This window comes from Protopterus annectens, chromosome 1.part1, assembly GCF_019279795.1.
Source record: "Protopterus annectens isolate FY-2018-M chromosome 1.part1, PAN1.0, whole genome shotgun sequence".
Lineage (NCBI taxonomy): Eukaryota > Metazoa > Chordata > Ceratodontiformes > Protopteridae > Protopterus > Protopterus annectens.
The window spans coordinates 297,633,270-297,658,266 of record NC_056726.1 but is presented as its reverse complement, the minus strand read 5'-3'; the positions used below and the strand labels follow the sequence as shown (position 1 = coordinate 297,658,266).

At 40.2% G+C, this 24,997-nt stretch overlaps 1 protein-coding gene across 1 annotated transcript in view; it reads left to right on the top strand.

Moving 5' to 3' along the window:
• LOC122804637 (40-kDa huntingtin-associated protein-like) overlaps nucleotides 1–24,997 on the top strand; it is a 680,147-nt gene that overhangs the window by 102,208 nt on the left and 552,942 nt on the right. Inside the window, exon 3 of the mRNA XM_044074619.1 lies at nucleotides 4,736–4,808. Within this exon, the coding sequence (XP_043930554.1) occupies nucleotides 4,736–4,808 (73 nt within the window). The remainder of the gene's footprint in view (nucleotides 1–4,735; nucleotides 4,809–24,997) is intronic.

The following is a 24,997-nucleotide window of genomic DNA, read 5'->3' as shown; positions in this document are numbered from 1 at the left end:
TATGGTAAGCCCTAACAGCCTTTTCTGTAGTCTGTTAAGATTCCATTTGTAAAGCATGCAGTAAAGAAGTTTAGCAGGCTAAGTGCCAGTGTTTATCATTAATATCTTGGGCAGATGGACTGGTCTGCTTTATCATTACTTCTGTTTCTCTTGTAACATTTTCTGTTTTTTAGTGTTATCCTGTGGTAGGATTCATTGAAAAGCTTTAAACTAATAGCTTACATTTTTGTTTTACAACCACTTTTGTTTTGGCAATGATGTTTTGACACTGTGTGCCACAGAGATTTCAGGAACTTATTTAGCTCTGTAGGGGTGTGTATGTGATCGCACGTGTGTATGGTAGAGATACTGCTTCACATCAGGGATGTTATGATGGAAGAGCCAAAAGGGCGAGTGCTTTATAATCCCTGGGAGTGCATTGCCGTCTATACCTTGTGCACCCCTTTTGTGCCTCATACACTTATAAAATGGGTATCTGTATTTTTTGCACTTTTAATTTTGTGTTTAATAATTTATGTAATATAGTTGCATATTTTGTCTTTTTTTTCTAATGTAAAATAGTTCCTCAACTTATGTTATCTAATTGATTGTAGCTGAGGATTTATAACTTTGTAACTGCGTGGAATTTTGGTATGAAGTTTTAGGAACCCTTCATTCAAACTGTTGTGTGCTATTATATGTAGTTCCATTTCCAAATTTTGTTTTGAAGTTACTTTCATAATTTGTGTTTTGGATCAGAAAAATACTCAAATTTCATTTTTCAGATGGTGGTGGGCCATAGATGGCATGCTGAAAAATATAAGCTCAAAATGGTACATTTTGGCAGAGTATTATGGACTTTTATTTAAAAAAAATAAAAGAGAATTGTGCATTTTAACTAATTGTTCAGAATTAAAACTTTTTCCTTATGTGGAGCTTTGGTATGAATAGTTTGGTAATCGTTTTAGGTTGCCTTTTGCCAGGTTGCTGTAAGCCATTGTGTAATGCCATTTGTAAATGCTATTTCACAGTTGATTTTGTAAATCTTTCTTTGTATCGGAGTTGTACAAATTTACATATTACTTGGTTGTCCATAAATAGTAAAATGTTGAGTTTTGACAGTTTTTTTTTTTTAAGTAATCTTAAAAACACTTTTAAAAGTGTTTTTTTTTGCTATTGTAGTAGAGACCTTGTGCATTGTCTCTGGTAAACATTTTAACTTTAGACGTTGAAGACATGAGTTTTTCCTGTGTTCTCATTGCCTGCTGCATGCTGACTATTTCTATTGTAGGCCAGAGTTGGTGGTGAGGTCAGTAATAGCTGCCCTTAAGATCATGAAGGTTGTGTGCAAAAAAAGGATCTATGACTAAATGTGAGGTAAAACATTTGTGTTTGCTCAAAGAAAAGATCGCATATAAAGCAGCTGTAATAAAACTATTTGTTTTACTCAGGTTAGTGCGTTCATCTTATTCTCTTTAAAGACTTCTTCAGCTCACACATAATCAGCTCTGGGTCAGTTGTGGCAAAATAGCTATGATAGACTAAGAAGTTCACAGAATCTGCAGTTGTGATATTTAGTCACAATCGCCTTAACAAAATGATTGTACTAGATACACATCTTTTTCATCATTACTCTTGTAAAACAAATTGCCCAGTGTTGCTTTACAAATCATAAACCCCTAAAATGGATGCTGTAACTTAAATTCATATTATTTGTCAAACACCAGTATCAGCAGACTGTACTTTTTTCATTCTTTCTGTTTGAAAGAAGGGGATGGTGCCACTTAATCACCCAGACTGTTGTAAATTGGAGGGGTTTTAAGGGCACACCAACCCCCCTTGCAAACAAAATTATTGGAAAATACATTTTGCTGTGCTGAAGAATATTCTGTTTTAAAATTCACATGTTAACACGACAGCCCTATTATCAAAATGTTTTAGATGGGGGAAGGTACTGTAAAAGTATGGATAAGTTTGCACCTTAAAAGTAGCAACTCTGGGAATGTGCATATCTTTTGAGTGGGTGTTGGGGACTTTTTGATTTAGAAACTGAAGATTATGATTTTGGTCTGTTTATCTTAAAATGTGTAGTTTTCTGGCAAATCACTGAGGACTGATGTTTCCGATTTTTATATCATTCAGTAAATGCATGTTAACACATACCTGTTATTCTAGCTAATCTGTAAGTTTATAAGAGCAATATTTAAAATCCATCCTTATTTTTGTGCCTTTGCGTGTAATGATAATGTTTAATAAAATATTGGGATGCTTAGAGAGGGAACTTAATCAGGGTAGGTGACTGTTTAATTGCATTTAACTTGGAATGTCCAGCTGCTTAGTTTTATAGTTAATGGTGTCTTAGACCAAAATAGTCTTAACAAAACAAAAGCTGATAAGGCAATGCCATCTACGAAGAAAAAAATCAGTAAGAAGTCTGTCGGTAGTACATACATACACATAAGGAAAAATGAAGAAGTGAACAAATACCAAAAAGAACTACTTGAATTGAGTATTGCTGCTGACAGATATGACCAGGCAAAGGTACTCCATGGAATTTATGGCCCTCATACATAACCAGATCTTGCAGTGAGTGAAATGTTACAAATGCACTGTAGATCCATAGAGAAGTCAGAGTGACAAATGTAGGAAACGCTACATATTCTAAGTAATGCCTCAGATTTGCATGTCTATTTCCACTGCATTTTTTTTTAGGGAGGACTGGAAATTGTTCCGTTTAGAAATGTACAGATTGACATCTGAAAGCTCCAGAGGAGTACACTAATAGTTTGTGGGTAAAGCGTAACTGAATTACAGATAGATCGTGGCTTAGCTCTAGCTGCTGTATGTTCCTGAATGACAGACAATGGTGAATCTTACAATGGTGGTCAGCAGTGACTGTAGATACTACTGTGTACTTACTCTAAGTTGTGTTGTATGAGAGCAAACTGTCTGATAGTAGGCAAGGTGAATGAGGAGACAAGATAGCAAAACTGAGTAAACTGTGACCAGCCTGATATGGTACTGTCATTGAGGAGAATCCTGGCTTTAAATTGCATTTTATACGAGTTGCTGTGCTTTGAAGCAGTAATTCTAAGTTTATGATTGATTGAGTTATGGCATGCTTGTCAGTGTACAGTGCATTAATGAGATCACATGCAGGGTTTTGTGTTTTATTATGGAAGCTGCTTAGAGAGATGGAGTCTATGTTGGAGAGCACGCAAAGAAAACCGTTAGAATGTTAAGAAAATGTAGGATGTGCACTTTGGAGGAAAGGAGAGTGGAGAAATGGTTGAGTGCACAGCAGATTTGTGGGACATTGTTAGGGGGCTGGTGGTGGAGGTGAAAACAAGGGAAAGAAAGGATAGACATTGGCTTAACTGGCAGGCGGAAGAAATGAGTTGTAGGATCAGTAAGAGGAAACATTTCTCCTTGGAGACTATTGTGAACCATTAGAAAGCTTTCCTAGAGAATGTGGTGGTGGATCATGGTGATAGAGAAGGGCCTTAGACTCTTAGGACGTGGTAGGGCGAAAGGGGAGGGGAGGGAGTGTCAACTGCAAGGACCTAGCTGCAAAATTTGGGCAGATGTTGTAGATCTGTGGTGGCCATCTGCTGGGTGATTCCCAAAGGAAAATATTTTGACAAAGAATATATGCAGGTTACAGTCTTTTGTAGACAGATGTGGTCCCAAATGTATAAATAAAACAAGGAAGGCAACTTAAGTTGGATTTTGAGGGAGCAGGTCCACTGCATTACATCACAGTTCCACAATTTTTGTTGGTCATAACATTGAAATTTTGGAATTCAATAAAGTAGGCTACTAATATTGTGTAGAGCAGAAGTACTGCACAGTTGAAGTATAGTTGTAGCCTGTTTTATGTAGGAGCTGGAGTCCAGAAGCTGCTTGTGGCAACTGTACACCACACCCCAGTACTTTAATGCCACCTTTACTGTGTTGTACTGCTGGCTGTCCATTCACATAGGTTCATAGATTAGATTACATCAGTACTAGATTAACTGCCCTTGTGGACTATTTTAAGCCAAGACAATTACCCCCTGTAAGAATCAAACCCTGCACCTTGTATCTGTAAGGTAAACAACTTAACCATTATGCCAACCTCCCACCTCAGACTGCAGTAGAGATGGTGGCTGATGTGAATTTTGAACACTTGGGATGTGTTGCCATTCACACAGGAGACCTCAAAGGCCAGCGTTTAGGCAAGTCTTCATATCCATGGGCTAGCTATTCTCAAAAAAAAAAAAAAAACCTCTTCATTGCATAAGTTGCACAAAAATGTGGGCAGTAGCTGACTTCTGGCACTTGTTTTGTAGATTTGGGGCTGTTAAAATTAGTAGACAGAGTAACCAGAAAAGTGACAGTTTGTCTAACTGAACTTAAGTCAGAGTTATTTTGGAGTTGTGTTATGTATAAGATTGTTGTGGCTGGAGGGAGTCAGATTCTTTATTTACACATTCCTGTGCCTTACAGCAGGCTGAACAGACAGAGTATAACGTTCATGACTTGTGCTACAAATTCAAAACAACACTCTCTGTAAAGGTAAAGCAAGGGACCCTGCAATGTTCAAATGTGATTATTCAGAATAAGGAAATATTTAGTGACTGATGGTTAAAAATGCTAAACCTTACCATAAGTCAGACTGCTTTTTAAAACCTAAATGTATATTTTCTCATTGCTAAATATTTTTGTAATAAGTAATTATCACTGTTATCTCATAATATTTGTGCTGTGTTTACAGGTCATCTGGCTAAGGAGCTTAAGCAGCAAGACTGTCTGCAGTATGCAGGCTTCTGCAACCTCGCCATGGCACGGTAACGAGCAAAACCTTCTTCTTCCTTTTTTTTTTTTTTTTTTAACAAATGTCATAGTCTGGAAAACTCATTGTTCTCATCTGATTAATTACTTTGTCTTCCATATTGCCAGCCTATCTGATTCCTAATTTCTAGTTTTCTCTTGAGGCACTGTCACTTGCCGAATTGAGATGCATTTTATACCGTAGCCCCAATGTCCATCTTTTGCTGCCTTTGAAAACTGCTCAGAGTTTGAGATATCCAGACACGTGATTAAGCTGCCTAGTACATTCAGGAACCTTAAGCCTAGCTTCAGTACCTGAGTTTTTGTGGTCATCACCATTATCATAATTACAGTGATCCATAACAAATCCAGGCCATTCCTCCTTCCCATCACATGCAGGCCTGCCACTGTGCATATTATCTGTGCAAATAAATTTGCATGCTCGAAGGTTATGTTAATAAAGGAGTTCATGCCAAACAAATAAGAACAGACCTCTGAATCAATTAGTAAAAACAGAAAAAACATTGACTTAATTGAAATGGAAAAAGTGCAAATATCCCATCAGAAATTGTTCACTGTCCCTGTCTGTCCGTGTCATGCTTTGTAAATCAATGAAACTGAGCTGGTGGCGGAGTTTAAGCAACACAAGAAAACTTTGTAATTTGTCTCCCTTGCCCCTATATCCTCCAAATTAACATGCGTAGCTAAGGACCACTTATGTCAAATCCAGGTTTTGCATTAAAAAATAGTGATTGTTGTGGTAATTGAAATTGAAGTGTGAACTGTAGCAAAATGGAGTTAGTTGAAACAGGCATGTAATAAAACTGTATGATGCTGTTAAAAATATATATATTTGATTCTCTGGACCTGTGCTTACTCATAGGGCTCTACCCGCTCCGCTCGGGCTCGTTCCACTCTTCTAACTCCATTCCCACTCACTCCCTAGCTCATTTCCTTTATACCTAACCTTACCACACCTAACCCCCATCCCTCAGCCAATCATGCTAACAGTCACCACCCCCCTTCCCCCCTCCTTTGCTCTCATATTACACACTCTACACATAATACCTTCCCACTCACAAAGTTGCTGCAGTCCATCTTATCAATATACTATCAGGAGCTCTACACATTCCACAGGGTTATCTATATACACTCCTACCACTTCTAACAAATCAAACATGTACTCCCATCAAATAATTCTAACAGTAGCACTCAGTACTCCCATCAAATAATTCTAACAGTAGCACTCACCATCACAGCCCATCTAACCTCACCCTACTTCAACATTACAATTCCCAACATGTCACCCCACCTCACTTCTAACATCCACTAACTACCCCATACTCATCTCACCCTCACTCTTTAGTCACACCACCTATGACCTACACCCCTACAAACTCCTCCATTATCAAAGCAAATCTAGTATATCCATACAATGTTCCTTAGCCTTCTCCAAATACCTACAAACCATAATAAACATTGCCTCTTACCTGCTGTGCAGTGGCGATGTCAACCCCAACCTAGGTCCAATAACAAGTCCAACAAATCACCAAAATCAGCCTAGAACCAATACTAGCCTACATAAGAAAACATCCAATGTTCTAATAATAAATCATAACATAAGAAGTATCCTTAACAAAACCATTGAGCTCCATGCAAACAAAGCATTGTACTTACTGACATCATCATCTTCCTCACAGAAACATAGCTTAAACACACATTAAAAATGAAGAAATACTTCCCCCTGGTTGTAGCATACTACGAAAAGACAGTACAGCTAATAGAGGAAGCGGAGTCACTCTCCTATATCAGAACATCATCAGTGTTGAACTATTTGACATAGAAATTCCTGCATTTAGTAATGCAGAGATCCTACTTGCTAAGGTAAGACTAAATACACAAAAACAGCTAAATATCCTAGGATCATATATCCCTCCAGGAGATATCAAAACTCTAGAATCTCTTCTCCACTGGATATCAGAAACCCTTCCCCACGAAACCATTATTTTAGGCGACTACAATATTGATTGAACCTCACTTAAATCACCCCTCAAACCATATTAACCTTTACGGCTTCTCACAGCTTATACAAACTCCTACTAGGGTAGACAAAACCTCAAAAAAAGAATCAGTACTAGACTGGATTCTCACCAGTCTCCCATCTTCCACCCATAATTTCAGTACACTACTTGACACTCTAAGCAACCACCTCCCAACCGTCTTTGTCAGAGACCAAACTAAACTCACTAGAACTAGCTCTCTTAAACACCTCAGATGCACTAAAAACTTCAGGGCTGACTACCTTAATACAGCCCTTAAAACTCTAACTGGTTCCCTCTTTTAACACTTCCTTTAGATGAAGCAGTTTAGTATTTCAACACTATCTTCTTAGGCCTTCTCAGCCAACGTGCCCCACCGAGACAGATCCACACTAAAACCATCTATGCCCCATGGCTTATCAAGAGCACTAGACAACTTATGAAACAAAGGGACAAAGCATGGGACACCTGACACAAAAACAAAACTACTCCTAATAGGCAAACATTCTTAGAACTGAGAAATGCTGTAAAAAAAAAAAAAAACAAATCAGACTAGACAAAAATACTATAGTGAAATTCAAACTAAGCACAATACCAACTCACAAATGTTCTGGGCTTCTATAAACAATATTCTCCAGCCAGATAAATCACCAGCTCCTCATCCAAGCATAGACACCAACTCTATAAACACAGCCACTCAATTTAGTGAGTTCTTTACCAACTCTATACTAAGGCTGTCAACAGACCCACCCTCCTCAACCCCAGCTATACTATATAACCTGTCAAATAACACCAGCTCCTTCACCCTTTAAGCTGTACCAACTTACACCATCTATAGACATCTAACCAAACTTAAAAACCCACCACCCTAGCAGTACACAAACTACCTGCCAAATTCCTACAAATAGCCACCAAAGCCATTTCCTACCCAGTCTCTATAATCATTAACGGATCAATCTCAAAACAAAATGTGCCACTTTTCTGGAAAATCTCCTACATTACACCAATACACAAAGGGGGCACCTCCACTGACCTAACAAACTACTGCCCTATAGCTATACTTTCCCCACTGGCTAAAATACTGGAAAAATTTATCCACACCCAGATCCTAACACATCTCTTCTCCAACAATCTTCTTGCCGAAACTCCACATGGATTCTGCCCCAACCATAGTACTCCCACTGCACTCATCCATTTTAGTAACCTAGTAAATATGCAGTGCAACAACGGCCAACTAGTATTTGCAGATGTAGATCGTGTTTCACTGTTGCAGTCCTAACCAATGGGTTATCCGGCTTCCGGTAGCCCTCGATCGGCCAGAATACCAAAGGTAAGTAAGTATGACATCAGCTGTCGTCGGTTGTAAAGGACGTCAGGACGTCTGATACAAAAAAAGGCAGCCGACATAACTTCCTCAGTCTTACTTGACACTGAGCCCGAAGCAGAAGCATTTTTGCACAAGTGCCGGTAGGCAGTTTACCTTTTTGGTCTCCGACTACAAAGTTGAAGTCAACAACAGCTAAATACCCCGTTGGGGATCCTCTTTTCTTGCCTTAATGAATGTCATAAAAAGTCAATAATTGTCTTACCTGTGGAAAGCAGATTCCCCATAGAGATTTTCATTTCTATTGTATTATTTGTTTAGGCCTTGACCATGACATTCCTAATTGTGACCGCCGTGCTTCCTTTAATCCGCATACTATTCGTCGTCGGGCTAAGCTTTTAGCTAAGGATTTTGGAGTGTGGCCTAAGTTTGTCGGTATGGCGTCCACTGGTCTTCAGGCTTCGGATATCCCTAAGTAGCGTAAGGACAAGGACCACGACAGGCTTCAGAAGGTCAAGCCTTCAAATGATGTTAAGTTGGTCGTCAGTCTTGCGGTAGGCAGTGAGGCTCCTTTGCAGCCCTGACAGTCCACTGATTATCAACCGCAGGCCTCGATTGAGGCCATTTCAGAATCTCTCAGGCCGCTGGCTTCCATTTTGTCTTCTGACCTTCCACCTGTTGCCTCTTCAGCTGGATCTGGAGCTGCTAAGCTAGCTCCCGTGTCTTAGGCCTCTGTTCTTCATTCGGACAGCTAGCTCATACCGACAACCTGTGCCACTAAGGTGGTTGCCAGGCCTCCCGTGCCCTTCAGACTTGCAGGTAAATCTTCCAGTCGTAAGCCTGTAAAGAAACAGGCTGCAGTTTCCTCTCGTTCCCCTCATTCTCAAATGGTTAAAATGGCTGCTAACCTTTTGACTCTTATTAAGGGTTCACAGCCTCCTCCTTCAAAAAGGGGTAGGGATGTCTCTCCTGAGGCTTTGTCTTATTCAGGTTCTGATACTTCTAGCATTTCTGTTGATGAAGAGGAAGTTTCTCAGGTTTTTTTCTCCTTTTGAGGATTCAGATGCAGAGGAATCCATTCCTTCTGCTTCTCCTCCCGAGGATTTCTCTTTTGGTGATACTTTGACTACTCTCAGGGAGCATTTTAAATGGGGAAAGTCAGGATTATTCCCAATCTAAGAAAAGGATCAGGAAGTTTTTGGATTTGCCTCAGCATAAGCCTCTGGCTATTCCTCCAGGGTTGGAAGTGGTTGATGATGTTTTTTTGGAAAATTCCTTGACTCCAAATTTAGTTCCTCCTGCTCTCAGGAAACCTGACCGGTACTATAGAGTCACTGATTCTCATTTGTTTCTTTTAGGAATCTGCTAGCTGACCCAGAGGTTATTTCTCAAGGGCCTAAAAGAGTTAAGGCCACTGTTACCAAGAATCCTGTTTCTTCTGACAGGGAATCTAGGAACCTAGATAGGCGGAGTAAAAAATTTTATACCTCTGCCACTCTTGCTATTAGGTCTACTAATTGCCTTTTTCATATGCTTAAGTATCAGCAGCATACCTTGAAGGCTATTAAGTCAAAGATTGCAAGTGTGCCTCTTTTGGCAGAGAGTAAGGATATGCAGGATTTGCTGAATTCTGCCAGTCTTGTCAATAAACATTCTTTACATTGTGGTTTTGACATCCTAGAAGCTTCCTGCAGGACTACAGCTACTGGATCTGTTATCAGAAGGCATGCTTGGCTCAGGGAGCAGCCCCTTTCAGAGCCTGTCAAGTCTATGCTTTTAGATGTACCTTTACATAAGGACAGTCTTTTTGGCAGCAAAGCAGAGGAAGTGCTCAAAAAGATGGAGGATAAGGCTAAGTCTTTGCAAACCGTTAAAGACTTTCTGCAGGTTCAACCTCCTTGTTTTAGCAGGAATTACCCTTCTAAGAGTTGGATGTTTCCTGATACCAGCAGACAGAACCGCTCTAGGACTAGAGGTTACAAATCTTCTAGGAGGCAGGTGGCTACCTCTCAAAGATATAAGTATTGGCATGCTTCCAGTTCCAAGGCGGGCAGTTCTAAGCCTACATCTCAATCCAAACATTCTCAATGACTGTCCAACTTCTGCCTGTTCCTGCTTGCCCGGAGAATCCTTTAGGGGGAAGGTTGGCCTTTTTTGCAAATGTCTGAGTCACTATCATGGACGACAAAATGGGTACTCAGAACTGTATCCCTAGGTCACTGGTTTTCTTTCCACACCTTTCCAATACCCAAAGGATTCCTGGACACTCCTCCAAACCAAAGGGCAGAAGTAGAAAAGCAAATTTTGTCTCTGTTACATCTGGGGGCAATAGAATCAGTTCCTGCTCAGCAGGTAGGCCAGGGCTTCTATTCCAGACTTTTCGTAGTTCCAAGAAAAGAAGGCACCTGGCATCCTATCCTAGATCTATCCATTCTGAACTCTTTCTTGGTAATTCCAAAGTTCAAAATGCTCACTCTGCATCAGTTGCTACCAATGTTAGACAAGGACTCCTGGCTAGTAACTTTGCATCTCAAAGAAGCTTATCTGCACATCCCTATCAGGGAAAGTTGCAGGCAATACCTTTGTTTCAGAGTGGGCAAACAACATTATGAATTCTCTGCGCTGCCCTTTGGCTTATCTACTGCTCCCAGTGTTTTCATGAAGTGCCTAGCTCCAGTCATTGCTTTTTGCAGGCAGAAGAAAATTCAGATTTATCTATACTTGGACGACTGTCTAATTCAAGCAAATTCTCAAGAACAGCTGTTAGAGGATCTGGAATTTGTAAAGACTCTTCTCTCTTCCCTGGGTTACACTCTCAACGTGGAAAAATCAAAAATGGTGCCATCCAAGGAGATAACATTCCTGGGAGCAAGTCAGAACACAGCTGCTCAGATGATACATCTCACCCAGGAGAAGCAGGCTACTCTTTCAGTTTACTTCAAGGATTTGGCAAGCCTGTCCCAGCTCTCTGCAAGGAAATACCTGCAAGCTCTGGGATACATGGCCTCTTGCATTCTCATGATTCTATATGCAAGACTGCATATGAGGAAATTGAAATGGTACCTCAAGAACCTTTGGTGTCAACACACACGGGACCTGGATATGATAATTCCTCTGCTTCCATGTCTGCAGATAGAGTTTCTATGGTGGGTTGACAGCCTATCTACAAAACAAGGGCATGCATTTTCGCTCACCTCCTGCCATTCATGTTCTTACCACAGATGCATTGGACTATGCCTGGGGAGTTCCCCTGGATGGCAGATGCATACAGGGATGTTTGAATGCCCAGCAGATGCATCTGCATATAAACCTAAAGGAGTTGATGGCAGTTCAGCAAGCCTTACTAGCTTTCAAGCATCTTCTTTCTCCAGGAACTCTGTTGATGTACCACATGACTGTGGTGTTGTCCGTCCTGACAAGCAAATAGGGAGGGACTCATTCTTACCCCCCTGTGCAGACAGAGCATGATTCTCTGGTCCATAGCAGCATCCTTGGGTCTGCATCTCCTAGCTCAGTTTCTTCCAGGGAGACTCAATGTTTTGGCAGACCAGTTGAGCAGACAGACTCTGGATCCTCACAAGTGGCAACTGAACAGAGCAGTCTTTTACAGCATCATTCAACATTGGGGCACTCCTCAGGTGGATCTCTTCTCCTCCCCAGACAACCACCTTCTGCCACATTTTTGCACCAGACAGCATCACAACAAGGCCTGGAAAGTGGATGCTCTGTACGTCCCTTGGATGCTTCTGTCAGTTTATGCCTTCCCTCCTCTTCTTCCCAGAGTATTATTGAAGATAAGGGACGAAAGACCAAGGACTATTCTCATAGCTCCAGACTGGCCCAGACAACATTTGGTATCCATTGCTTCGCATTCTCTCCCAATTTCCTCCTTGGCGTCTTCCTCTGAAACCAGATCCTTTGGTTCAGGAAGGGGGAAACATTCTACATCCTCATCTTCAGTCTCTCCATTTGGCAGCATGGCTCATTTATGAATCAATCCATTTCTTCTTCCCTTTCCCAGCAGGTGGTTAATGTACTTCATGAGGCCTAGCACTAGGAATCTTCTTCTCAGCCTACTCTTCCTCTGATCCTGGAATAATTGGCTGATTTGCTTCAGGGTGGTATTTCATTTTCCTCTATCAAGATCCATGCTTCAGCCATTTTTGCTTATTGTTCTTTTGAGCAACCCATTTTCTCTCATCCCCTGATGAAAATGTTTCTCAGAGGTGCTTGCAACTTAAAACCTCCCAGAAGGGCACCTACTCCAGCCTGGGATCTTACTTTTGTTCTACAGAAACTTGCTCTTTCTCCTTTTGAGCCAGCTGCCACTGCAGATTTAAAGTTTCTCTCCTGGAAGACTGCCTTCCTTGCTATAACTTCAGCAAGGAGGGTTTTGGAGCTGCAAGCTTTGATGGCTGTGTGGAGCCTTTTCTTATTTTCCATGCAGATCGTGTCTGTCTGAGAACCAGTCCCTCTTTCTTGCCTAAGGTGGTTTCTAGCCTGACTCTTAATCAGTCCATACACCTTCCTACTTTCTTTCCTAATTCTCGAAATAGAGGTGAAAGGATCCTACATTCTCTTGATGTGCACAGACAGCTCAGGTTTTACCAGGACAGGACTAAAGACCTTCGGAAATCAGCACGGTTATTGGTCAGTTTTGCCCCTGGAGCTCAGGGCAAAGCTTATCTCTAAGCAAACCATTTCTAAGTGGATTGCACATTGTATTATTTTCCGTTATTCCTTTCATGGCAAGGTTCCTCCTCAAGGGGTTAGGACCCACTCCACAAGAGCAGCTTTTACTTCTGCAGCCTTTGTAAGGGGTGTCCCTACTAAAGACATTTTAGAGGCTGCCACATGGTCTTCTGTTCACACTTTTTCACAAAGCATTATAATTTGCCTTTGTTTTCTAGAGCCAGGGCAGGGTTTGCCACTGCTGTTCTGCAGGGCATTCTCTTCAATCCTTGATTCTATTGGTGCCTCCTCCCTTTTCTCTGGGCTTTGGTAATCAACCCATTGGTTAGGACTGCAACAATGAAACATGAACATAGTACAGTTGTGTACACTTACCATAAATGTAGATGTTCAAGTGTATTCACTGTTGCAGTCCTGGTTTCCCTCCCTGCTTCCCCCTTTTTTGGTCCTTTCCTGTTCTCCTTTACTAAGGTACAGGCTGAATCTGGTTTTATTTGCCAAAGTTTCTTTTGGCTTAAGCCTTGTTTTCTGGGGACTCTTGACTGTTATGGCAAGAAAGACTGAGGAAGTGATGTTGGCTGCCTCCTTTTGTGTCAGACGTCCTTTACAGTTGACGATAGCCGATGTCATATTTACTTACCTTTGGTATTCTGGCTGATCGAGGGCTACCGGGAGCCGGATAACCCATTGGTTAGGACTGCAGCAGTGAATACACTTGAACATCTACATTTATGGTAAGTGTACACAAGTGTACTTTTTCCTTGACTTGTCAAAGGTGTTTGATACAGTCTCCCATACAAAACTTCTAACATCACACTCAGAATTAAATCTAACTACCCCCACTCTGGTATGGTTTCAAGACTTCTCACTTAATGCCAACAAGCTGTTCAGTGGAAAAACTAACTTTCCCCTACTTCCTGTAAAACTAGGAGTACCAAAAGGATCAGTGTTAGGACCCCTGCTTTTCACTATATTTACAAATAATCTTCACAAAGCCACCCTTCTAGCAAACCTGGTTCAATATGCTGACGACTCCACCTTAATCTGCTTTGCCCCCACCCTCCAACAACTTCATATCAAGACCTAAGAAGCCTTTACATCCCTTGAAAACTGGCTAACAAACTGCCAGCTAATACTAAATCCTAAAAAGACCCAACGTACGCTCTTCCATCCTTCCAAAGCAGCAGTACCTACTCCCCCGTTTTCTATTTCTGCATTAGATAATACCCCTTTCTCCTCCGTCACACAAACCAAAATTACTAGGGGTCATTATTGACAATAATATGAAATTTGTCGAACACATAGCTCATACCATAACCAAAGTCAACAAAAAAACTAGGTACTCTTTACAATTGCAAAAACTTCCTAACCAGCAACAGTAAAATTACTGTAGCTCGTACCCATCTTCTCTCTACCTTACTGTATGCTTCTCCTGTCCTGTCCTAATTAATCTAAACAAGACAGATTTAAACAAGCTGTCAGTATGCTGCACCAAAATAGCAAAATTCGCCACAAACTCCTCCTATGTCACCCACCACTGTCAAGCCCTAAAACAGCTTTCCTGGCTGGAACTCCATAACACCTTAGCTCAAACCATCTTCTTCTAGATCACCAAATACTATAACAACCTGACAAAACTCCAGTCTTACAAGACCTGATCAACCTCTACTCCAGTAACGGAGAACTTGGATCCACTAACAAGGCACTAATCGCAATCTCCAAAAGCCATTACAGCTCTGTTGACAACCTGTATTCTAGCAACATTGCCAAGACTTGGAACTCCCTATCAATACAAATCAAGGTACAACCTAACAAAACCATCTTCAAAAAACAGCTCATTTCCCACCTAAACAATTCTTGGACATGCAACTGCCTAGCACCTGGCTAACATATTCTAACACCTTTCCCCTATCCACTATCCAACCTCTTCTTTAAAACTCCCACAGGTGCACTATATTATACACGTTACTTACCAACTCACTGCCACCTACTCCCCACTGTCCCATCTATACCCACTAACTCTTCCCTAGACTAAGTTGAAAAGCTTTCCCTTAAAATGTCAATGAACCTCATATGAACTTGTCTATATTCTCCTCCTTTGAAAAACTGGCTAGTATTTTAGTTTTTCCTTTCTTCTCATCTTTATTACATCTTCATGATTATCTCTACTAAACATACTACATGAACAACAGTCGTATGTACTACCTGCTGTACTTTTAATTGTATGCACAAACCACTATGCTTATGTAAACATCTTTATGCAATCATATATTATTATCTGTTATGTTTTATAACTGTATGTGTAAACCACAATGCTCATGTACATATCTTATGTATAGTATGTTAGCAATTGTTTCTGGAGCTTTTCTCCCTGGGCCTGCACTGAGAATGGGCAGCTTTGTCCAATCGGACCTCCTCTTTAAACAAATGTAAAATAAATAAAATGTGCCAACATCCTGTGGAGTCCAGCTAGAAAATTGATCATATACCTTCTCTAAAGCCCTATAGCAGGGTCAGGAAAACATGTTTGCTAGAATTGTAATTGTAATATATCTTGCTTTAAGGCTGTCGCAACTTGGATGATATGTAGATAGTTCTGTTAACTTGGACACCCTGTGCCGCCAGTTGGCGTGGAGGGTTAAAGCTGTGAATTCTAGTTCCTGTGGTATGAGGTTTGATTCCCTTAGCCCATGTATGCCTACATTGTGAACTTTTAGCAAGTCACTTAACCAGATATTGCTTCCATGTCACCCTTGAAAAGGGACCGTGTGTCCATTGGGCCTACATGGTTAACAAATGGTTGTTGTTGTTATTATTATTATTAGCAATAATAGTATTCAGTTTTGTTTGTATTTTCCTCTGAAGTATACATCCAACAGGAGCTTTTGAAAGGAAATGTTCCTTGCCTACACATGTTTTGACTTGGGACAGTGACTCTATATACCTATATCGGCAGGAGTTGAACAATGCATGTCTTACAGTTTTGTGATTTGGTTATGGTTGTAGCCATGTCAGTATTGCAGCAGCATCATTCTGTACAGTCATTCAACACTGTTACCTTCTAGTTATTGCACCTGAGAAAAAGTGAGTGATGGAGCCCCATCCCCATCGCCCAAATGTCAGAGGCCATCCAGGATAAACCAAGCCATTTCCCTGATAGTGCAAATGAGGCTCATCTTGTTTCCCCCATTACTCTTATGAACATTGAACACACACTGTTTTAACTATTGCAAAATTTTATTAGATCCTTTAGTTGTCTGAGTAGGGCATAATGTTGACATCATCCAGATTCTACTCTCATGGCGGTAGGTCAAGTTTGCATATAGCAAAAGGCTCAGGATCTACTATACAAGCACATAATGAGAGATATTGCTCCCTCTCCTGTCATAGAAGAAGAAAAAAATCAAGCTTTTTACTTGAGTTTATTATATTCAGGTTCCCAAAATGATGTCCATTTTGAAATCCACAAACCTATACTTTCTCATTAAAGGACAACGGGATATTAAAGCAGATTGCCCAACCTGCTCTCTCTTTTAGTCCCTGTTCGTTGATACAGCCTCGAAAAATCACCCGTGCAGCTTTAAAAACTAATCCACTCAACTGTTTTCCCTGTTAAGCCTCCTACCTTTCCATACTGTTTTACTTTCACTTTGAAAACCAAGTTGAAAAACCTCTAGCTGGCTCTGAAATAATGATGTCACATCTGCCAGAGCTCTTGCTCTAGCTAAAAGGAATTTTCCTCCCTCAAAGGGATGTAATCCCTGCCTGATTTGCATGCTATATAGAAGAGCCAGTGGACCTCCCACATTGTGATGTCAGAGCTGCCTTGCCCAGCCCACTCTTAACCTAGCAAAAATGTCAAACTATAATCTCACTTTTCTGAAGAGCCCTACTGATATGTGACAAAGTACAGGCAGAAGCACAGTAACAGCTACAAAAACTAAGATCATAAATTTGCAATCACCATGCGTAGACATTAATTGCATGTTTTTACATAAGAAGCAGATGTCTGTCACAATTAATCGACAACACTACATTAGATTACAAGAAGTATGCAGTACCGTAATTTTCTTAAATTGCCACTTAAAAAAAGCATGTGGGTGCTGTCATGCAAGTCTGTGAAATAGTTTGTGTTTATAGTGCATCACTGAGCAGCCAAATGCTCCGGATCGTGCGTAATGCTCTGCATTTGCATTCGATTTAACCCACTGTTCTGCAGTTCTGCATTGAACAGTGGTGGCTCCGTTTTGCAATTTTTGACTGGCTTGTATACCGCAATTAAAGCCATTTGGCATTGCGGTATACAAGCCAGTCAAACATCTGTTCCTGATGCAAAGGGAGCCAATTGGGAGGCACAAAATGTGGCCAGTCGTATGCCACTACTAGTTTTCACGCTACTATGGTATCTGTAAGATGGGTGTGCTGCTAATGTTTTTGTATTGTTTCCTGAATTGTGCCGGATGTTTCTATAAAAATTCCGTGACTCACGCTGGCTCTGTTTTGAGAAAAGACTTTCTGGTACACAGCTTCCAAATTCTCTTTGCTGACCCGAAGTGTACGGGTCTTTAATAATCGTTCTGAAGTCAATATATTACAGGAAGCCACAGGACAGTATTCACTCCATTGACGAGCTAACAACCGAGATCGAGCCTAACAGACATGCAATATTAAATGCAAAACTGCAACGAATGTGTTATGCCGTATTTCCAACACTCCCTGAAGCACAGTTATCCCCACAACCTGTTGCAACACATTCAGTTCTACAGCCCAAAGTACAGACAGCCTTTTTCTTAGATAATTGCTCCCATCTCTCTGCTCTGCTGAAGACTGTACAACCCATGGGTCAGACTGCACGACTTTATGTTGGGCTTCTTAGGAGACTCTGATTCCTATTGGTAGAGATGCTGATATAAATAATGAAAGCCGCGTTGTTGGGTTTTCTCCAGTTTGGGTTTAAGTAATTGTTCCCACCTCCCCTGTATGTTGGTGCAGAGTTTTTGTGTTGTATAATTGTACTAGGCACATTGTTTTATAGTAGCTTGATTTGGTTTATATCTGTGCTATTGGGACAAGAATGCAGCACTTGCACTTTGGGGTTCTTGAACTTTTCTTCCAACAGTTGCGCCCGTACCTTCCAGCCTGCATTCAAGAGCACCTACCACAGCTTTCACACAGTCAGGGGCAGTTAGGGTCATTTTTGAATAATAATACTATTAACTTGAAACACTGACAGAATATGAAAATGCCAACTATACATTTTTGTAAGTTAAAGAAATTTTTCACTCTGTCTTATTGAGTAAAATTTACCACTTTTCCTCTAGAGCCAAAATCTGAATCAAAATCAAGAAGATTGAGGGGTATGATTGTTACCACCTGTCTCTCCAGAGCAGGACAGTCCCTATTTGCGCAATTGTATCCTGATAAGAAATGGTTAAATGGCAGATGTTTTTGGAATTTAAGATGAAACATTTCCTAAGTCCACTAATAGTTGCATGAACTACTTATTTGTATTTAAATTGCATCATTATTATATACAACTATCTAACTCCAGTTCTATAACACTTATCAATTGTTTTAGTATAAAAAAGGTGAAGTCAGTCTTTTGCCTTGGTTGTGTGTATGGCCAGTCTTGTAAAACCCTACATTTCCAATAAATAAATGTCCCATTTTGTGCATCTGAAAAGGCAACCCTACTTCCAGCATCTGGTGGCCATGACCAGCTAGTTCCTATTGATTCCTGACAAGTGTCTTGAAATAAACAAAACTAAGTTCCACCCTTCACTATTGTAGTACCATTCTACCTGCCTCCTTGAAATTGGAGCACCTGCATTCTTGAAACTGAAGCACTATGTTGCGCATTTACAGAGCTCATCATCATCAACCCTCTTCTTCCCATTATCCGTATCCTGTGGGAAGGCTGGCCAGTTTGTCCTGTGACCTGCCAGTCTCTTTTTACTTAGTCCTCCTCCCTTACTATTCCTGTATTCCAAGACACTGTGTGTGTGTGTGTGTGTGTGTGTGTGTGTGTGTGTGTCTGTCTGTCTGTCTGTTGGGTTTTCTGAGTGCAGGAAGGGTTATTATTCAACAACTTGAGTGAATAAGCCAAAAGCTGATGAGGATGTATGACAAGGTGAATGTGTGTGTGTGCATGTGTGTCCACACGTATATTTTGGTTGACAGACCATGGCCATGTTCAAGGTATGCTTTTCACGCAGTTCGAAAATAGGATGTTCCAGATTTTGACTGTTTATCACACATTGCTATGGTCTGTGTTCCACATTGGCCTCTTAGCAGGTTGAGACCTATGGTGCATCATTTGTTAACTATTTAACCAAATGGGAAGGAAAAATAAGTGAGAGTTTGATGCTTTGCAAAACAGTGATTATTCCCAGTGCTATGGAGCTTGGTTCTAAATTTGGCAGGAGGAGTGCAGCAAAAAAGTCTCCCACTGTAACGAAGGAAAGGCTGACAAGAAAACAATACATTAGTCTGGTCACCTGTTGTGAGCTGTGAATCACATGCCGATAATGGGTCAAATTACCCTTGGCTTTTTGACAGCTAGGGAAGGTAGGTGTGGAGGGGGAGATAACCTCGAAGAACTAGATTTCAGCCTTCACAAAAGAAATCAAGTTAGCATTTCTAAGAAGAAAGAGCAATAAAATGCACTTTTCAATTCTGTTCTGTAGCATCATTGAAAAAGGATAAAATTTTAACCAAAAGTAGGTGACTATAACACAGCAATGAATGCCTGTAAAACCAATGCACTGAGAGGAGCTTTAGGAAAAGCGTGGCAGATCTGATGCAATTTTTTGGAGACGGTGCATTCTGAGATACTTAGAGGCAGACTAAACAGTCAGAATTATTTCAAGATGCCAGACCCCATGTGGTCAGTCAGAAATTGCATTTAAAAATATCTAAAAAGCTCTAAGTAGTCCCAGAGTAGTGTTAAAATGTAGGAAACCCCAAACCATGGTGAAATAAACATGTCTTTTGAGTATGTGGGTGCGGTTGTCCTTTAAGTGTAAAAAATGTTAGGTGCCAATGATTCAGTAGTCCTTTTACTGTGTATTTTTTTTTAACTTAAATGCCCGTTCCAAGTCATCATGTTATATTTTGTGATGCTCAAATATATGAAAGTGCCAGTGGAAGCTCAGAGGTCTGTCTGTGAATTTTTTTGTCTTGCTATTTGTTCAACTATGGTTTCCTTTTGATTCTTCCTACTATGTTCTAGGATTCTTTAAATATACATTATACAGCTCTGTGAGGAAGGTTCTTCTTGTACTTCCTTCTTTTTTTATAGAACTTTTATACTGTAATATATCTCCTTTTTATTCCATTTATTTTTCAGAATTCATATTGCAGTCTTTGCTCTTTTTTTCCTTATCCAACACAGTATCTCTCAACTTGCACACATCAAAAATCTGGATACAAGCTTTTCAATAGTAGGTATCTCTGGCCAGAAAAAAAACAGCTAATGAGCATATATTTTCATACCTAATATCATAACACCGCACACTTCCAATAGAATGATGGGCTACCCTCACTCAAAAATGTAAGTTTAAAAAGTTTGAAAAACAGAAGTGTCACATGACACAGAATATAACTAGAATAGTCGTCTTTTATTCTGATTACTTTTTACTAGTTGTAGTCAAAACCTGAACTGATATAAAATAACAACAATGTAGGAGTCTCCTCCTATATAGCTGCAACTCACAATGGGTACATGGTGCAAAAAAAAAAAAACTGACTCAGATTTCTATAACTCTGTTTCCGTATGTGTGTGTATATATATGTGTGTGTGTGTGTGTGTGTGTGTGTGTGGACTTCATTTCTCTGTCTATTTCAGTGTTTTGTAGAACATAGTTTTTATTGAAAAAAAAGCCAATCAAATATAAGTGTTAAAAAAATAAAATCTGAAAAAAAGTATTTATTTATATATATATATATATATATATATATATATATATATATATATATATATATTTCTGTGTATATATAAATATATATATATATATATACACACACACACACACACACACACACACACACACACACACACACACACACACACACATATCTATCTATCTATCTATATATATATATATATATATATATATATATATATTTTTTTTTTTTTTTTTTTATTAAGTATATTATTTAGGTTGGGTAGTATTGAGGAAAACCTGATCTTTGGGAGATAATGGTGCCCACTAATTTGGAATTTGGAATGTTCATAATTCCCTCCACTTTGACTAAAGCCACAGTTCCAGCTAAAGAAAAGCAACCCCAAAGCATGATCCTGCCACCACCATGCTTCACTGTGGGGAAGGTGTTCTTTTGGTGATGCGAAGTGTTATTTTCGCTCCAAATGTACCTTTTGGAATTGTGGCCAAAAAGTTCAACCTTGGTCTCATCAGACCATAACACATTTTTCCACATGCTTTTGGGAGACTTGATGTATTGTTTTGCAAATTTTAGCTGGGCCTAGATGTTTTTCTGTGTAAGACGAGGCTTCCATCTTGCAACCCTACCCCATACCTCAGACATCTGGGGAATATGGGAGATTGTTGTCACATGTATTACACAACCAGTACTTTCCAGAAATCCCTGCAGCTCCTTCAGTGTTGCTGTAGGTCTCATGACAACCCCTTACCAGTTTTCATCTTGTCTTTTCATCAATTTTGGAGGGACATCCAGTTCTTTGCAATGTCACTGTTGTCCCATATTTTCTCCACTTTTTGATAACTGTCTTCACTGTGTTCCATGGTATATCCAATGCTGTGGAAATTTTTTGTACCCTTCTCCTGACTGATACCTTTCAACAGTGAGAACCCGTTGATGCTTTGTAAGCTTTCTGTAAACCATGGCTTTTGCTGTAGCAGGCAACTGAGTAAATGTCAGGAAAATCCCACTAGGGCAGCTGAACTTTAGTTGGGGTTACTCAGAGTCTCTTTAATCGATGGCAGGTGTGTACCCAAGAAGACTGAATGCTGTAATTAAATCAAAAGATGCTTCAACAAAGTATTAGTTTAAGGGTGTGCACACTTAAGCAACCAGCTTATTGTACGTTTTTTTTTGCTTTTTATATTTTTTTCCCTAACAGATTTGTTTATTTTTCAATTGAATTGTACAGGTTATAGGTCAAATTAAAGGTGGGAAAAGTTTTGAAATGATTTATTGTGGTCTCTTTTTTTATATCAAAAAAATCTGGCATTTGAACAGGGGTGTGTAAACTTTTTATATCCACTCTATGTGGAATAACTTCAGTTATCAAGCTGACATCACGGTTACTGTTTCTTCATATTTGCAACATTTTTCTTTGATGAATTAACATGAGTCATTTATCATGGTTATTTGGTACACAATTTGTAAAAATGGATGTGTGACAAGACCCTTTCGGTGCTGAACATTATGGAATGTGGAATTTTTAATAGCTATAATGAAGAATGTTCTTTGCAATGTATTTATCACTATTGCTGCTAATAAAGTATTTGATGTAAACACAGACACACATAACCACACATGCATTCTATCTGTTTCTCACACACACACACACACACACACACACACATACACATAACACAGCTACACATGCAGAGGCAGAGAAAGACTTGCATACCCTTATGTGTGTGTGTGTGTGTGTGTGTGTGTTTGTACCCCCAGAACTTATGTCCACTTTCTTGACTGGATGCACCTCATCTGCCATTGTGATCAAATCAATGAAAAAAAATACACACGCAGTGCAAAGCATTGCAAACCTCTACCCCCCATGGTCCCTTATTTTGTAGAACATCCCTAATTTGCCTTATTATCTGGTAAATCACTGAGGTTACAATTAGTCAGTAAAGTTAGACATAGTTTCATAGCTTTTATTGTTCAGATAATGGGTTTTGATGAAAAGCTTCTTCGGATCTGAATTCCCGAGGAAAGAAATTGAGAGTTATGTGCATGAGAGGTATGTGTTCTCCCTCTCTGTCATATGCTAACTCTCTGTGTCCATCTCTCATAGGTTTATATTGTCCATCTCTCATAGGTTTATAGGGAAGTGTTAGGCCTTGTAGGCCATTTTAAGACTCGCCAGTTTCTCTTATTGTGCTTGAATTAACCTAACCCATTTGGTTAGAGATTGGCCTTGCCCATTTCATGATGGATAATTGTATATTACCCCTAATGAGAATAACCAGGATCATACCATATATAACTTGAGGGGACCCATGCATGGAATAAAGCATTTAGGAGCTGCCTCTGTCCATTTGTAGTACAGGGGACAGTCCTGGGGTAACTTTTCTGTTTCCCATCCATAGATTCAAGTTGCACTTGAATATGAACAGGGATTAACTTGATATTGCGAGGATTGAGAATGTGTTCAGAGAAGCTGTGTCCACCTTATGATATATCTGTCCCTCCGAACCATTTTGTTGATGTTGCAAAATAGGTTTAGATCTCTGTCTCACACACATGTGCACTCCCCCCCCCCCCACACACACACAGTCTCTTTCACATGCAGAATTCAATTTTTGTTTTTTTACCTCACTAAACTCCAGCCTTTTTAAACCGCTCTTAGCAACGTCCAAGTAAAACAGCAAGTACTAATAATTGTTACTGTACTTACTTTTGCTAGTCAATTTTCTAAAATTTACTTATTTTATGCTTGCTAAATGCAGTGCTGAGTTTAGCAAGTGTTTTTAAAAAAATGGAGGCCTTTTTGTTTCGTTTTGTTCAAGCTTTACAGCAGCTTGACTGCCATGATACAGCAGACTTGTTCTTTACTGGGTGTTTACCTGTACATTAACATCCTGTTAGCAAATGTTCATATCATGTTGTCAATCTGCATTTTATCCTTGACAAATGGGTTTGGTTCCGACATCGTAACCAATTCGGCTGTTACTACAGCTTGTGCCAGCCAAAAACTCGCGAGCTTCACCTCTACCCAGAATCCCTAACTCTCCATTATCTCTGGTCTCATTTGCCCTTTTCCTATTCTGGAGCGTTAATGGGTTTAGGTAAATTTTCTTGTCCACATCCCCCAGGGTGTTCACCAAATGCATGGCAGTAGTAGCAGCTCACTTGAGACTGCAAGGATTCCAAGTCTTTCCATACTTGGATGACTGGCTCATAACCGCTTTGATTAAGCATCAGTTAATACTAGCCAGAGACTACACCCTCAACATCTGTGCCCACCTGGGGATTACGGTAAATCAAGAAATTTAATACCTGCACAAAATTTAGAATTCATAGGGGCAGTTCTGAATACTCAAACGATATCATCCCTTCCTCCAGAACGACATAAGAGAATTGTGGTACAAAAAGTTAATCTGCAGAAAGAGGGTTCCGGCTCGATTAGTCTTACAAGCTCTAGTATCCATGGCAGCTTCTGTAACTCTAGTACCATTAGCCAGGTTACATATGAGAATTCTGCAATGGCTACTAGCTACTCAGTGGTCTATCCTTCACCACCTGGTGTCAGACCAAGTACTGATCACCAACCATTGCAAAATGGATCTTCTTTGGTGGATACATTCCTAACAAATTCTTCACAGTCATCCCTTTGTTTTTCTGGAGCCCACGGCCATAGTGACCACGGATGCCTCCCAGATGGGGTGGGAGTGCATTATCTGGGCAAGAAGGTCCAAGGCACTTGGTCCCCATTAGAGGCCAACTCGCACATCAGTGTCCTGGAGATAAAAGCGGTGCTTCTTGCATTGCAGGCCTTTCAGACAGCCCTTCTTCAGGGGACTATTGGAGTTCAAATGGACAATATGTCAGTGGTTTGTTGCATCAGCAAGCATGGAGGAACCAAGTCTTACCCACTTTGTCGAGAAGCCCTTCGAGTGGGGCAGTGGGCGATCTCTTCCAACCGCTTTCTAATAGCAACACACATTCTGGGGAGTTCCAGTATGATTGCAGACAAGCTAAGCAGATGCATCCTTCAGCCTCACAAGTGGTCTATCAATCTGGAAGTGGCGAAAATGATATTCCTTCATTGGGGTCAACTCTGCTGTGACCTGCTCACTTCTCCCCTAAACAACAAGTGCAGCAATTGCTTCATCCTGATTCTCCCTCTGGGAAAGTTACCCAGAAGTGCTCTCCTCCACAACTGGCCCCCCTGGTCTCCTGTATGTCTTTCCCTCAGTAACTCTAATTCCCAAAT